At 52.4% G+C, this 15,577-nt stretch overlaps 1 protein-coding gene across 5 annotated transcripts in view; it reads right to left on the bottom strand.

Annotated features, from left to right (window-relative positions):
• The window catches only part of Ryr1 (ryanodine receptor 1), a 134,319-nt gene that overhangs the window by 45,381 nt on the left and 73,361 nt on the right, over nt 1-15,577 (bottom strand). For 2 of the 5 annotated variants that reach the window (XM_075986704.1, XM_075986732.1), the window contains exons 58-72: nt 15,356-15,471; nt 14,620-14,687; nt 14,412-14,533; nt 13,717-13,766; nt 13,256-13,316; nt 12,804-13,042; nt 8,491-8,572; nt 7,894-8,024; nt 6,379-6,711; nt 5,984-6,224; nt 3,730-3,817; nt 3,505-3,597; nt 2,899-2,916; nt 1,436-1,606; nt 77-136 (exon numbers count right to left, since the gene is read on the bottom strand). In XM_075986704.1, coding sequence (XP_075842819.1) covers nt 77-136; nt 1,436-1,606; nt 2,899-2,916; nt 3,505-3,597; nt 3,730-3,817; nt 5,984-6,224; nt 6,379-6,711; nt 7,894-8,024; nt 8,491-8,572; nt 12,804-13,042; nt 13,256-13,316; nt 13,717-13,766; nt 14,412-14,533; nt 14,620-14,687; nt 15,356-15,471 — 1,873 coding nt within the window. The remainder of the gene's footprint in view (nt 1-76; nt 137-1,435; nt 1,607-2,898; nt 2,917-3,504; nt 3,598-3,729; nt 3,818-5,983; nt 6,225-6,378; nt 6,712-7,893; nt 8,025-8,490; nt 8,573-12,803; nt 13,043-13,255; nt 13,317-13,716; nt 13,767-14,411; nt 14,534-14,619; nt 14,688-15,355; nt 15,472-15,577) is intronic. The other 3 variants (XM_075986723.1, XM_075986741.1, XM_075986713.1) reach the window with 2 other exon arrangements.

The raw sequence follows: 15,577 nt of genomic DNA, 5'->3' as shown, positions 1-15,577 counted from the left end.
AAAAGGTCACCCATTCCACGCCTGGTGCTTCACACACACACAGAAACACACACACACACACACACAAAGCACTTACCTTTCCCTGAAGGTTGAGGTTGTTTTGAAGGAATTCACGCACCTCCTCGTCTGTGTCTTTCTGGGAAGACAAGGCCCACTGGGTCACTCTGGAGTCCTCCCCCTCCCCCATGACCACAGCCCTCCCCCTCCTACACCTGACACCCAGGGCTTGATGGGTACAACCTGGGGAAACGAGAAGAACATAACTGTGGGCTGTGGGCGGGCAGGCGTCTAGGGAGAGTCACAGGCTCACCTTGAAGGGACAGAGGGATTAGTGAACCTTGGGGGGGTTGACAGGGGACACCGTCAAAAGGCAAGCAGCCCAAAGAGGGACTTCTCAGTGCTGAGTAGGATGGGGAGTTTGGAGGATCAGGGGAGGTAACGGGGGGCTATGAGGGTAACTGGCAAGATCAGCAGAGGGTATAGGAAGTTGGGAAAGTCGAGTAAATGTCTGGCTACACAGGGCCAAAAGGAAAGTTAGATGGGTCAAGAGGGACCTCAAGGCTCAAAATTAGGGTCGTGGGGGCTCTGGAAGACTCTACAGTGTCCAAAGGACACATGTCCTAGGAGGCTAAGGTTGAGGAGTGGCCTCTGGAGTCCCAGGAAAGGGGTCGTTGCAATATAACAGATCAAGTACCCTCCGGGCTTTAGCGGGGTAGGAAACTGTCCAGTGCTTAAGAGGGGTCTTGGGGCAAAATCTTGGAGGGCTTCTTAGGGGTACTGAGGTTGAAAAGAGGTACCATCTTGCCATTCTATGTATGGGAGAAGTAGGTCCTGTGGAGGTTTTGGGGGTCCCAGCTGGATTAAGAAGTCCTAGGGCCTGGATTAGTTGATCCTTAGGACCTTTCGGGACCTCAGAGGTTGGGAGTGGTGGTTGTGGGAAAGGGGACATTAGGATTCTGGGAGGCAGTTCTTTGAACCACAAAGATTCACTGGGTGTCTGAAGACAAAAGGAGGTGAGCCTGAGGGTTCCAGAGGACCCAGACCTTCAGCCATGAGGGTATATGGGGCATTCAGTTATAAGGCAGTCAGTGAGTCTCAGGAGACTTGAGGGGGGTCTTGATGAAGAGTTCAGAGACTCCAGGTGTCTTGGGGGATCATCAGGGTCTCAGTGGTTATAACACAGCTCTTGGGGAGAGGCTGTTGTGGAGTCCCAAGGTTCTCTGGTTGCATTTGAGGGTTAAAATGTGTCCAAATCCTTAGGTTTCTGGGGTGCAGTCCTCAGCATCCTGGGACAAGGCTCAGAGAATCCTAGAGGGTTTGGTAAGCATTTGGGGTCCTACAGGGCTTTGGGGGATCCTATGGTAGGATTCTGAGAGCCTCCCTTAGATTCTAGCATTCACTGGGGTCCTAGGGGCAGGGTGGGGTGGACAAGCACCAGAGCATAGCGGGCCTTGGCCAGCACAATGAGGTCCTGGTCGGTGGGAGCACACATGTTTAGTCCGATTGGCAGCATTTTCTTGAGCGTGGCCACAATCAGAGATGTCTGCACTGAGTACCGGTCCCCCCGGCGCTTCTTCTTGGTGCGTTCCTGGTCTGAGCCACCTGACTGTGGGGACACAGGGCTCAGTGCTTGTTCAAGTCCCCACCCCACTGCCCCAGCCCCAACCTACAGCCATTTTACACAATCCAGCTCCTAACCTGTCTGGCAAGCCACCCTCCCTAACATCAGAGTACATGTCTATGTCCACTCTTCCCACCCCGATCTTACTCACCGTGGGCCACAGCCCTCTCCACCCCATCCAGAGCCTGCACCCCAACATCTCACTAGAACCCTTCTATGTCCCTGCAAATTTCCAAGATTTAGTGAGCCTCTCTCAGAAAATTCCTGAGTCCTGTGCTGTCTTCCTCATTCCAGTCCACTCTTCACACCCCCAAACCATGTTTCCAAGAACAAAACAAAGATGTGGGCCCACAAAGGGCACCAAGAGACAAGATAAACTGGAAGAAAGGGGGAGACACCAAAAGACTGAGGGAGACGAGGACACAGGGGGACAGACGGTGCAAGAGAGATCTAGAAAGATCTGGAGGCCAAAACACGGAACACAGAGTCCCACAGTCACGTCCTGGCATCTTAGGTGCAGACCCCTCCCTGGCCAAGACCACTCCCGTCATGCCGACAAGAAATCCCCGGGGCAAACTGCGGCCAGAGTCCCATCCATGGCGATGCCGAGCATGGTTCAAGTGCCAGACACTGCCCAAGTCCTCACATGCAGCATTTCTGAGTCTTTAAAGAGGCCCGGGCCTGGGCCCAGGGGCTGGGTGCCGTCAGAGGCTCAAAAAGGTGACATTTGGCAAGAGTCACGCAGCTCACTGCATCAGAGGGCTCTACCCACGTCCGCTGGATTCCAGAGCCCCACACATACACCTGCGCACAGCCAGGGTTGCCCCAACCATGCATGGGCCACACTCCACCCCCCGGAACTCAGCCCACAATGCATGTTGATTTTTTTTTTTTTTTGGTAATAAAACCAAAAAAGAAAAAAGAAAAGAAAATCCACCAAAAACCAGAAAAGAAATAATTCAACAACTCATCAAAACTTGTCAAAGCTGAGAGTGGGAAAAGGAGTGGGTGGTGGGGAGAAAGAAGACAAAGATGAAGGATGAGGGCCAGGAGCTAAGGACAAAGGGTGGGGACAGGGACGGTGCGGGGGGGGGGGGGGTTGAGAGGGTGGGGCTCTGGGTAGGGAAAGGTATTAGCCAAAGGTAAAGCCATGCAGAAGGTTCCAGGAGCTAAGGACGAAGGGTGGGGACAGGGACGGGGGGGAGGAGAGGGGGGGCTCTGGGTGGGGAAAGGTATTAGCCAAAAGCCATGCAGAAGGTTCCAGATGTGGCGCTGACCTGTACGTCTCCCGCCTGCTTCAACAGGTTGCAGACAGAGACAAGAAGGGTTACCCCAGCCAGAAGGAGCCCCCCAGACCCAACTCCAAGTTAGCCAGACCCTGGCTCCTCTGCCCCACCCACCCAGCCTTTAGTTGAGCATTTCCAGACCTGGACTTAGAGGGGTGCTGTTTTTTGAGACCGCCCCCCAAAGAGGGCAGTTGTGAAAAGAGAGAAGAAAGGGAGGGTATGGAGTGATGGGGAGAGAAGGAAAAAATGGGAGATAAGAGAAACGGAAAGTAATGGGGTGGGGAGAGAAGGGGGAGGAAGTGAGGAAATAGGAGGGAGTTGGGTAAGAAGATGGGGAAGGGAAGGAAAAGGGGAGGGGGAGCTATAGGGAGGTAGAGGAAGAGGAGGGAGGAAAGAAATCGGGAAGATGGGGAGATGGGGGGTCATAGAAAAAGCGAGGAGGGAAGGGACCTGAGGAGGGACGGACATGGGGAAGAAGGGTGCCCTGAGAGCTAAAGGGGAAATGACCGGAACAGGAGACTGCTGGTTTAGGAGGGGCCAAAGAGGTAGTCCTGGGGTGCCCCCACCCCCACATCCACAGACTGGCTAAACACTCACCTTGGCCATTTTGCTCTTATTGTCGGCCGTCAGAAAGGACATGTTGTTGATCTCATTCTGGACCACAAAGTTCTGTTCCTCTCGCTTAAAGTTCTGGTGGGGGAAGCAGTGTGGGGCTCAGGCCCAGAAACAGGGAGGAGGCACCCGCTTTGGGACTCTGGAAAAGGAGAGTGGTGGGGGCAGGGACTTGTGTGGGTGGGGGTTCACACAGGGATAGGGACTCACATGGGACTTGGACCAGTAGATGAAGATTTCGCCCACCATCCTGAACAGCTCCTCTGCGTTGGGATTGGGCTCTGTCAGCCAATGTGCCCTGGGGTCCAGGAAGGAACAGGTAAGGTGTGCAGGTGTCCCCAGGGGAGAGGGTCACCCAGAGAGACTCAGAGGACCTCATGGGAACCAAGAATGTTCAGTGTGTGTGTATGGGGGGGTAAGGAAATCTGGTCAATTCAGTGAAAAATTAAAATTTCAGCCCTTTAAAAAAATTTTAATTTAGCCCAGGAGGACTTGGAACTCACAGCAATTCTCCTGCCTCAGCTACTTGAGGCATACCACTGTACCCAGTATAGAATTTTCTATTTACCTTTCTAACCACTATGAACTGAATGTAACTGATGCTGTGGATGGGAGGATAAAAGTGTCTTCTGCTGTTTTGTTTTTTAAGCAAGTCCTATATTAATGTGTGTATAGTGGAAAAGCTCTATGTCCAGCATCAGGGGAAGGATAAAGAGGCCTTGTAGGGATGGGCATGGCAGCACACCCGTACCCCCAGCTCCAGGAGGCTGAGCCATCAGTCTGAGGTCAACCCAGGGTAAATGGCATGTTCCAAGCCAGACTGGACAATAGGGAGAGAACCCGCTGCAAGCAAAACAAAAGGAAGAAGCATGGTGCACTGGTGCTGTGCAGCCGGCACCGCTGGCTGGGCTGTGTGACAGCTGTCACGCTTAGTCAGTAGATCTGTACTCTGCTCAGTGCCCTCTCTTCCCTACGTTAACCAGAAGGTCATCCCAATAGCCCAATTCTCTTCTATGCCTAAAGATAAAAAACGTGGCAGAGGGAGCGGAGAGCGGGGTCAGATGGTCCGGTAAAGCCCTTTGCTGTGATCCGAAGGAGATGGTGCCAGCAGAGTGCTCTGGGGTGAGTGCCTGCCCTCCTCCCTTTCTGCTTAGACAAGAAGGAAAACAAAAACAACAACAACGAAAAACCCCACAACAAATAAAGCCAAGCTGGGAGAAAAGGAGGTTTCTATTCAATACAATTTTGTGTCTAAATCTGAAGGTTTCTAGTCCAGGATGAGTCAACAGATATCAGCATAATTTTGCTCACAAAACTTATGGCTGAACTTGGAAGGCTGAGGCAGGACATTTCTCTGCATTTACCAGTCTAGAATGTTCTCATTCTAACTACACAGAGAGACTCGATCTCAAAAAAACAAAGAACAAGACAGCAGCAACAACAAAGACCGCATGCTGATTTGGTAGTAAGGAATCGCAGTCCAAGGCAGTCCAGATCTGCAATGGCACTTGCACAGAATGCACACCACTACTTCCCATTCCGCCCCCTGGCAGACATAGCTAATCAATCATAGAGCCCAAGGCAACCTTACAGTCTTTTTCAATCCAGAGGGATTTTGGAGTTCAAGCTATGTAGCTAGTACTTTTGGTTTTAGGAAGACATTAGTTAGCATGCATCTTTTTCTTTTTTCTTTTTTTAAAATTTATTTATTTATTTTAGGTATATGAGGTTCTATCTGCATGTATGCCTTTGTGCCAGAAGAGGGCATCAAATCATATCATATCCCAACCATATGGTTGCTGGGAATTGAACTCAGGACCTCTGAAGAGCAGCCAGTGCTCTTAACTGCTGAGCCATCTCTCCAGCCCTGTGCATCTTCTTCTTAAAGACCTATGTTCTTGGGGGGACTATTAGGCTAACCAGATGCCATCTAGGCTCCTCTTTTCTCTCTGTGGAGGAAAGCCTGACCATTGGTTTTCACTACAAAAGCTAGGAACTTAGTTCTACACACAGGTAGACACGGTGCTGGAGGTGGGGTGTAATAAGTCTCCCTGTAGTGCATGCTCTAACCCTCATGGGGTAAGAGAGCAGAGGAGACAAACCCAGGAAGGTTGAAAGTGTGTGTGTGTGTGTGTGTGCAGGCACTTGCCACTGTGCATATGGTGTTGTCCTTGCTACCTTGTTTGAGACACAGTCTCTTTGTTGTCTCCACAGGGCTCCAGGCTAGGTGGGCTACAGTTTCCAGACACTGTCCCATCTCCACCTCCCATCTCATCATAGGAGCACAGGGATAGCAGATGTGAGCTGCTGCGTCCGCTTTACATGGGTTCTGGGGTTCGAACTCAGGACCTACCACTTCACCCACTCAGCCATCTCCCCAGCTCAGAGGGGATAGGGAGGGGAAAGGGCTGGACAGGGCTGAGTGGGGTTAAGGAAGCCTGAGTCTGGCCAGGGCTTTGCTGACCTGTTGTTGTCCACGTAGCGGATGAGCAGAGGGTAGAGGGCATACAGGTCCCGGCAGAGCACGGAGAACTCATCCCGTACCAGGAGCTCGCCCTCCTCAGCTTCTGCCTTGGCCTCCAGGCGCAGCTGCTCCTCCTCAGCCACCACCTTCCCTGCACGCTTGCGCAATCGCCCAATGGTGGGGATGAAATGGGAGCGCAGGAGCTCAGGCCTGGCGCGACTCACAATGGGCTGGGCGAACACTGCGGGAGGGTGGGTGTCTTTCACTCCTGACCTCTGGCCTCCAACATAGCCCCTGACCCTCATTCCCAGCCCATCCCCTCCCAGAACCCCCTATTCCAGGGGCGCCAACACACTGCTCCCCCACCCCTCGGGGACACTGCCCTGCAGACGCACCAGCCAACCGCTTCATCCATGAGGCCTCGTCGATGCCCAGGTTGTTGACGATAATGCGAAGGATGTTCCCCAGTAGGGAATTGAGGTGGTCGGAGGTGACGGCTGTGCAGGGTGGCGGAGCCCCTGCAGGCAGGGCTGGTGGGGGTGCCTCGGGTCCTCGCTCCCACCAGCGGGGCAGGTAGCTGCACAGCATGGGCAGTGTAATCTCGATCACGTGTGGCATCTCCGTGTAGCGCGCCCCGGACTCGGCCAGCCCTCCGATTTCTGCCATGAGCCGCTCTAGCACTGGGATGTCAGGACACATCTCTTCCACACTGTTGGGGAGCCCCAGGACTGGGGAGCAGGGACAGGTTAGGGTATGCCAACTGTCACTGCTCTACAACTGGCTCTGCAGCCCACCTGCCACCAATGAATCACCTTGTACCTAGAAGAGTCCCCAACACCCCGTCCTTCCATCTTACCTGCCAACCCAGGTTCCTTTCACAATCCTTCCACTGAAACCCAGTGCCCCCCCCAAATACTTTATGCCCCGAATCTGATTCACCCCTAAAGTCACACTCATGTGCAAAATTTGGCCCCAATCCAAACATGCAGTCCTGATGTGGGACTTGTCTCACTCTGTAGACCAGGCTGCCTTGAACTCACAGGGGGCCACCTGCCTCTGCCTCCCAAGTGCTGCAAGTAAGGGCATGTGCCACCTTGGCTAAAATGACATGGAACTTCCTCACTGAACTTCTGAAGCAAGAATCCCAATTGTTTTATCCAGACATGGTCTCGGGCAGGCCTTGAACCCTAAAAGCACTTTCCGACCCTGATCCCCCCCCCCGCCCTTTCTGAGATAAGACACAGTGAAGTAGCCCATGCTGGCCTGAAACTCAGCCTGCAGAGGGGCTTGTGCTGTCACAGCCAGCTTGAGCCAGTTCCATGTTTCTATACTCCATTTTGTCCCTTGGAACTCAGTTTCCCTGTTCCCTTCCATGGGCTGGAAATAGATAGTTGGGGGTGGGAGGGGGGGACTGAGTCTCAGGCGGTGCAGGCTGGCCTCAATTTTCACTAAGGAGTGAAGATGACCTTGAACTTCTGACCCTCCTGCCCTTTCCCTTCCAGGGGCTGGGGATACAAGCTCCCGCCACCACAGCTGGCTGGGTTTGGGGAGACAGCGTGACCAAAGGACATTTTCTGAGACCCACACCTGGCTCTAACCCCGGGGCTGTGAAGACGGGATGTTTGCCTGTGGCTTGTCTAGTCACTTCTGAATCTTGTCCCTAAGTGGTACTCCACAGACACTGAATGAAAAACTCTCTCACTCAAGCCTCAAGGACGCTGGGAAGTACCCGCATCCCCAACTCCGTAATGAACCTCACAGCTCCCAGTTTCACTCTGACCCCACAATTCTCCCAGTGCAGGGACTTGGGATGGTCCCCTAGAGCATGGCCAGGGCGTGCAGCACTTCTACCCAGGAGAATTCTCAGCGGCTCTGTGATGTTGAAAGCAGCCCCAGCCCACACAACTCACTGGCCCGCTCTCGAGGAGACTTGGTGGTGTAAACGGAGCAGGCGTTATATTCATTCAGCTGAGGCTCCAGAAATGCCACTGGCATGGCTGCGGCCAGGCGGGCCAGGCATTCCCCGAGGGCTGGCTGCAGCCTGGAAGAAGGGCTGCAGTTAGCTTCCGTGAGTCCCTCCGCGGAGTCCTGAGCGGAGTCCCTTCCTGCACAGAAGCGTCCCTCCTGGTCCTCTCGGGCGCAGCTCTTGTGTGCACCCTTCGCTGCGCGCCTTGCAAAGACTTGTATGCAAACTGAAATGTCTCCAGCATGCTGCCGCCCCGTTTCTCTGCATCTCCTACCAGGTCAAGCTTACTCCCCAGAGACTAGCCGCTCAAGCACATTTAGCAAGTGTCTGTCTGATTTCCACACTCTCCCAGATCCCACAGCCTCTGCTTTTACGTCTGGCCTTTCTACTACGCGCCCTCTTGTGGGTACTGGGGTGAACTTCAGCTATCCTGGTACAGTGGCAGGGCCAAGATTAAACATCTCCAACTTTGCATCCCAACTCCACTTCACAGGTCCCCTCCCTTCCACCATAACCCCAGAGTATGTCCCAATTTCCTTACTTTTCCACGTAGGGGTTCCTGGTGGTGCCCAGAGAGTAAATACTGCACAGCGTTCGGTAGCAAGACACTTGCACGTCATCCACTGAAGAGAGGGGAGGAAGAGGGAGGGTCTGGGCTGTGCCCACCATGGCAGCCCACTATCTACCACTTCTCTGTCACCACATGGCCGGTGGGTAAGAGATGAAGCCATAGAGCCCGCCCCCTGGCATTTATGCTTTGTGATTCAGCCAAGACCAAGTCTCTTTTAGCCTCAGGTTCCCCATCTGTGAAGTGGGATCAATATAGTACCTTTCATATTGGATAGTTTGAGATCAAATGAGTTTATTTATTTTTAATTTGTGCTCTTAGGGATAGAACTTGGAACCTCACACACTCTAGGCAAGTGCTCTGCTACTAAACTACACCCAGTCCTCAAATGGATTAATACTATCTATCTATCTATCTATCTATCTATCTATCTATCTATCTATCTATCTAGCCATCTATCTATCTATCTATCTATCTATCTATCTATCTATCTATCTAGCCATCTATCTATCTATCTATCTATCTATCTATCTATCTATCTATCTATCTAGATATTTATTATGCACACAGTGCTCTGTCTGCATATATGCCTGCATGACAGAATAGGGCACCAGATTATCATTACAGATTATCGTGAGTCACCACACACTGGAGAGCAGCCAGTGTTCTTAACCTCTGAGCCATCTCTCCAACCCTGGATTAATTCTTAAAAAGCACTTAGAAAAGAGGACACAAGATGACAGTGGTGGCGCACGCCTTTAATCCCAGCACTTGGGAGGCACAGGCAGGTGGATCTCTGTGGGTTCAAGGCCAGCCTGGTCTACAGAGTGAGTTCCAGGACAGCCAGGGCTACACAGAGAAACTCTTTCTTGGGGGGAAAGGAAGGAAGGAAGGAAGGAAGGAAGGAAGGAAGGAAGGAAGGAAGGAAAGAGGACGCAGGAGGTGCTTACTAAAGGGTAGTTGTCTGTTTTTCCTTGACCTCTTAGATGAACATGTCAGTACTTCCTCCAGGACAAAGCACACACAGGAGCGTGTGACGTTGGGTGTGATCCCACCTCCCAGAGGGCCAAAGTAAGAACACTGACTATACAAAGGCGTGAGACAAAAGGAGGTCAGGGGAGGTCAAAATTGAGAAAAGACGACTGAGAGAAAGCTGAATACAATAGAGTGACTTCAGAACATCTGCATTTCTCCTGTGTGTGCATGGTATGTGTATGTGTTCTGGTGTCTGTGCACATGGAGCCCAGAGGTCAAAAGCAGTCAACTGCTCAATTTCTTTCTTTACAACTTAATTTTTAAAAAATATTTATTCAAAGCTATCTGTGTGTTTTATTTTTTAAGATTTATTTAACGTATAAATGCTCTATCCGCATATATACCTTTATGACAAAAGAGGGCACCAGATCTCACTATAGATAGTTGTGAGCCACCATGTGATTGTTGGAAATTGAACTCAGGACCTCTGGAAGAGCAGTCAGTGCTCTTAACCCCTAAGCCATCTCTCCAGCCCATAATTTAAATTTTTAAGGACAGGATCTCACTATGTAACTTTAGCTGGATTGGAACTCACTATGTAGCCCTGACTGATCTAGAACTCACTACATAGATAAGGCTGGTCTTGAACTCACAGAGATACACCTGCCTCTGCCTCCCAAGTATTGAGATCACAGGCGCAGCTCACCTTGGTTTCTGAGGAAAGGCCTCTCACTGACCCTGGAGTTCACATATTCTGCTAGTGGAGCTGGCCAGCGAGTGAGCCTCAGGGATGTCCTTGCCTGTCCTCCCAGCACTGAGACTGCAGGTACATGCCACTGCATGTGATTTCTACAAGGATAAAGGGATCCAAACCCAGGTCCTCGTGCTTAAACAGCTTTTCCAACTGGGTCATCTCCCCAACTTTGGGAGTATGAATTTTTAAAACTTAAGGACAGCTGAGTTCCATGGTGCATGCCCGTAATCTCAGCACTTGGGAGGTGGAGGCAGCAGGATCAAAGACGAAGGCCTGGGCTGGGCATGGTGATACAGGCCTTTAATCCCAGGAAGCAGAGACAGGAGGATCTTTGCAAGTTCGAAGCCAGCCTGGTCTACAGAGCAAGTTCCAGAACAGCCAGAGCTACTCACTGAAACCCTGTCTTGAAAAACCAAAATAAAACCCAAACCAGCAACCACACACAAAAAAACCCACAAACAAACAACAACAACAGAAACAAAACTGAAGGCCAGCAGGATGGTTCAGCAAGCAACTGTATCTTCTACCAAGCCTGACAACCTGAGTTTGATCCCAGAACCTATGTGGTGGAAGAAGGGAACCAATTCCCTCAGATTTATTGTCCTGTGTCCTCCACTAATGTTGGCATGATTCTACCACACAATAAAGAAATAAATGTTCTTTTTTAAAAAAAAAACCCACCCCAAACTAGTAAAGATTCTAATTTCAAATAGGAAGTGAGTTCAGGCACAGCTGTACTATAGCCTACAATTCCTGCAGGCCTCACCCTCACACACGCCTCCCACCCCAGAAGCAGTAGCACCTACTCTGGTTTGAATGTAAAGTGTTTCCCTCAAAGGCTCACATGTTGCAGAATCAAGGCAGTGATGTGCAGATATGGAAGTCTGAGATCTGATTGGGCCATAAGGGCTCTGATCTCATGCTGCTGATGGATTCATAACTGGACAGAGACGGTGGAAGGTGGAAGGTGGGGCCACATTGAAGGAAGTAGATCCTTGCAGACAGGCCTTTGGAGGGTATGCCTTTTCTCTGCCTCTATCTCAGTGTCTCCCCGGTTCCCATGAGGTCAGCAGCTTGCTACGTGTTCCTGCCACCATGATGCCACCAGTGAAGGGAGCCAAGTGACCAATTACTGAAACTTCTGGGAGAGTGAGTCCAACAGATCTGTCCTCCATCTGAATTGTTTCTTTTAGTTAGGACGTCACAGGGAGAAACCCTGACTAAGGGGCCCTTCTAGACCGTTCATCACAGGGCTGCAGCAACTCCCTGCTGCCTCTTCCTCTGCCTGGGAGGACGCCAGTGAGGCATAGTGCACCATGAGGGAAAGACTTTAGAGAAGGCAGAGCAATGAGACAGAGGGAACTTGAACTTCTGCTCTTAGGACTTTATGATCTACTTTGGGGACTGCTACATTCAAGAGAAAGAAACTTCTAGCTTCTTTGAGTTACAGTGATTAAGGGTCATTGGGTCTCTGGTGCAAGTATATGTGCGGTGCTGGAGATGGAACCCAGCACTCTGTGCTTGCTAGGCAGGGGCTCTACCGCTGAGCCACACCCCAGCCCCTAACTGGGGGATTCTAGGCAGGGGCTCTATGGCTGAGCCACACCCCAGCCCCTCACTGGGGGATTTTAGGCAGGGGCTCTACCGCTGAGCCACACCCCAGCCCCTCACTGGGGGATTCTAGGCAGGGGCTCTACCACTGAGCCACACCCCAGCCCCTCACTGGGGGATTCTAGGTGAAGGCACTACCACTGAACCACACTCCCAGCCCCTCACTGGGGGATTCTAGGCAGGAGCTCTACCACTGAGCCACACTCCCAGCCCCTCACTGGGGGATTCTAGGCAGGAGCTCTACCACTGAGTCACACACCCCAGCCCCTCACTGGGGGATTCTAGGCAGGGGCTCTACCACTGAGTCACACCCCAGCCCCTCACTGGAGGATTCTAGGCAGAGGCTCTACCACTGAGCCACACTCCCAGCCCCTCACTGGGGGATTCTAGGCAGGAGCTCTACCACTGAGTCACACACCCCAGCCCCTCACTGGGGGATTCTAGGCAGGGGCTCTACCACTGAGCCACACCCCAGCCCCTCACTGGGGGATTCTAGGCAGGGGCTCTACCACTGAGCCACGCTTTTAGCCTTTCATTGTGCAGTTTAGGAGAGCTATCACTGAATCTTGTTCCCAGCTCTTCACCGCTCAGTACCAGCCCAGTAATTCACTATTGAGTTACATGTCTTCAGCCCTTTTTTCTTTTTGCTTTAGCCCAGGCTGGCCTAGAACTCCCTATATATAGCTCAGGCTAGCCTCAAACTTGCAGTCATCCCCCTGCTTCAGTGTCTTGAGTGCTGAGATTGTTTACAGCACCACCACTGTGGCTTTTGAACTCACATTCAGTGAATGCCTTCTGCTCTGCACACTTTATGGACTCTGTGCTTTGGCTATGGAAGAAAGCATACGCTCTAACACCTAGTGACCACCGCACGCCTCAGGCCAGGCAGTGCTGATCAAGCAGACGCCCCACCCCTGCCCTTGCCCTCGGTCTCAGGAGTCCTTACGGATGACATCGTCTCCGAACTGGTGTTGGGCGATGTGCTGGAAGAGGGTGGTGAGGACGGGCAGCAGGGCCACCGTGGTGTAGGTGAGGTTCTGGCCCACGCCCTTCACCTGGGTGCGCGCCTGGGACACCTTGCCTAGCCGCAGGTTCTCCACCATCTTCTCAATGTCCTCGGAGGCACTCTCGAAGAAGGAGCGGAGCCCAGCCTTCACAATCTCGGGGCCTGACTTCATCACCGTTCTAGGAGGGGTGTGCAGAGCTGCAGAGGCAGAAGCAGAGGCCTCCCTCTCCTCCCTTCCCCCTCCTTTCCTCCTTTCTCCTCCTCCTCCTCCCATTCCTCTTCCTCTTCTGAGACGAAGTCTCACCATGTCACCTAAATTGGGTTTCAGAGAGTATAGGAGAACTGGGTTTGGGGACATGATTCAAGTGTGTATGAGCGCCCCCAAGCCATACCTGGCATCCAGAGAACGTGCCAATATGTGAAGACAGTTGACCACAGCTGGGGCATCCGTCCCTGGGAATGGAACACGGGCCAGGCTGAAGGAGGGGCCCCAAGCCAGCACGTCCTCACATCCATCACAACCCCCTCCTCTCTGACTCCACTTCCTGGCTAGGTTCATAGCTACCCCACCTAGGCTCCACAGTCCCCCGGGTGTCCTTCCCACCCCTGGCCCTGACTGCCCTCCTACCCTTCCTCCCTCTTCCTTCTAGCTCTGTCCTCTCAGGACTGTCCCTGTGTGGGACAGTGGCCTGCATGATTAACTTCCACACCTCCAGGATGACCCAGTCCAGGTTCAGAGAAAACAATAAACATAAGAAGGAGGCTGAAGCTGGAGTTCTTTCTTCCAGGTGGACTTGGCGACAGAGGAAGCGAGGGAGACCTGGCAGAAAGGCTCAGGCGTAGGGCTACTTACCAAAGAGGGAGACTCGGTGGCGGACAAGAGCAGCAAGCTTACAGAAGAGGCTGAAGAAAGAGAAAGGAGCAGAAGGACAGGGGAAGAGGGAGTGAGGGAACCAACTAGATGAAAGATGGTGGTGAGCTGACCAGAGGAGACAGGAGCCAAAGGAGACATAACCCAGCTTGGAAGCCACAGACAAGGACTGCAGGAGTGGCTCATTTGGAGAGAGAGTGATGGCCTAGAATCCCCCAGTGAGGGTTGGGGTGTGGCTCAGTGGTAGAGCCCCTGCCTAGAATCCCCCAGTGAGGGGCTGGGGTGTGGCTCAGTGGTAGAGCCCCTGCCTAGAATCCCCCAGTGAGGGGCTGGGGTGTGGCTCAGTGGTAGAGCCCCTGCCTAGAATCCCCCAGTGAGGGCTGGGGTGTGTTCACTTATAGGCTGCTTACTTAGCCTATGTAAAGTTCAGTTCTCAGCACTGCAAGAGACGAAAAGTCACAGCAATAACTGGGCAGTCGAGGTGATGGAGGCAAGGCTGCCTCTGTCATAGTGATCAGTCTGTGTCACTTAAGTCTTGGGAGACCCTTTAGTCCCAGGGAAATTTGGACAGTTGGTCACTCTAGAGCATCCCAAGGCGGAAACACCCACCAGAGCCCATAAGAGTCAAGGTTAGGAATGAAAGGTTTGGGTAAGGTCAGAGGTCACAGGCAGCTCACCTGGTGATCATTTCCTTCTCCTTGTTGGAGGCATGGCCACCACTGCCCAGCACTTTGGCCGGTGTGGACAGGAAGTAGAGACAGTGGTTGGTGAAGTATTGGTTGATCAAAGGGAGCAGAATCTAGACAGGAAAGAAAATGGGGTGGGTGAGAGGTACAGGGATTCTCCCAGAAAACAGTGCCTCCAGTTTCTGAGTCCACCTCTCACCTTGGCAAAGAATTTAATCTCCTGCTCATGTGGAGACTTCTCCACTCGTCCACTGCTGACCACAGCCTCTGTGGGAAGGGCAAGAAGGGGTCGTTGTAGGTTTAAGCAGAGGAAGGGACACCGGGGACAGAGTCAGGAAATAGTGGCAGATAAGTTCCCTCCTGCTTTCATTCATACCTGCCCTGGCCACAGTCAAGCCAGAGGGCCTCTGACCACCTGGGTGAGGTCCCTACTCAGAGCCGTCCTGTGGCTCCACCTTTGTCCGAAGGACAAACTCTTGTCTCCCATCTACCCGCCAAGCCCACTGCACCTCACCCCATGTCCTAGCACTGTCCCCTCCAGATGTCCAAATGCTCCCCTTTACCCCTTGTTATCTTGGCATAGATGCCAGTGTCCTCCATGTCTTTCTTGAATACGTTATTTAAATGGCATCTGGTTCCACACTACCCCCCCACCCCCAGTTCTCGAAATCCTCTTTCATGACACTAGAGTCATCCTGGAACACACAGTTTAGTTAAGTGTGATTCTGTCTGACTCCAGAACAGGAATGGAGATGAAGAAGGTCTTTGTCTTCTCCCTGCTAATCAATCCATCCCCATCACATCCAAAGCAGAGTCTAGCCAGTAACTGATGCTCAGTAAGCACTTTTGGGGAGAAGTCGGTGACCTGGTGCCCCAGGTGAATCTTCCTGGTGCCCTAGGGATGACGTAGAAAGTGGGGAGGGAATTCTTCCTACCCAGATGGGCGATGAACTCCTGAGAAATGTCCATCCAGCGCAACAGCTGCTGCAGGAAGCCAAAGGCAAATCGCTTCTCAATGGAAGACGTGTCCAATTCCATGTCCTTAAGGCCTCTGCATGGAGAGGCAGAGAGAGGTCAGCTCAGACATAAACCCTGGTGGTCAGTCTGGGAATGCTTTCTTTCCCCCAGGTCTTCCTCTACCGGCCTCTTCATCTCAG

This window comes from Microtus pennsylvanicus, chromosome 1 (assembly GCF_037038515.1).
Source record: "Microtus pennsylvanicus isolate mMicPen1 chromosome 1, mMicPen1.hap1, whole genome shotgun sequence".
Taxonomy (NCBI): Eukaryota; Metazoa; Chordata; class Mammalia; order Rodentia; family Cricetidae; genus Microtus; species Microtus pennsylvanicus.
The sequence above is the reverse complement of the archived record's forward strand: the minus strand, read 5'-3'. Positions and strand labels throughout refer to the sequence as shown.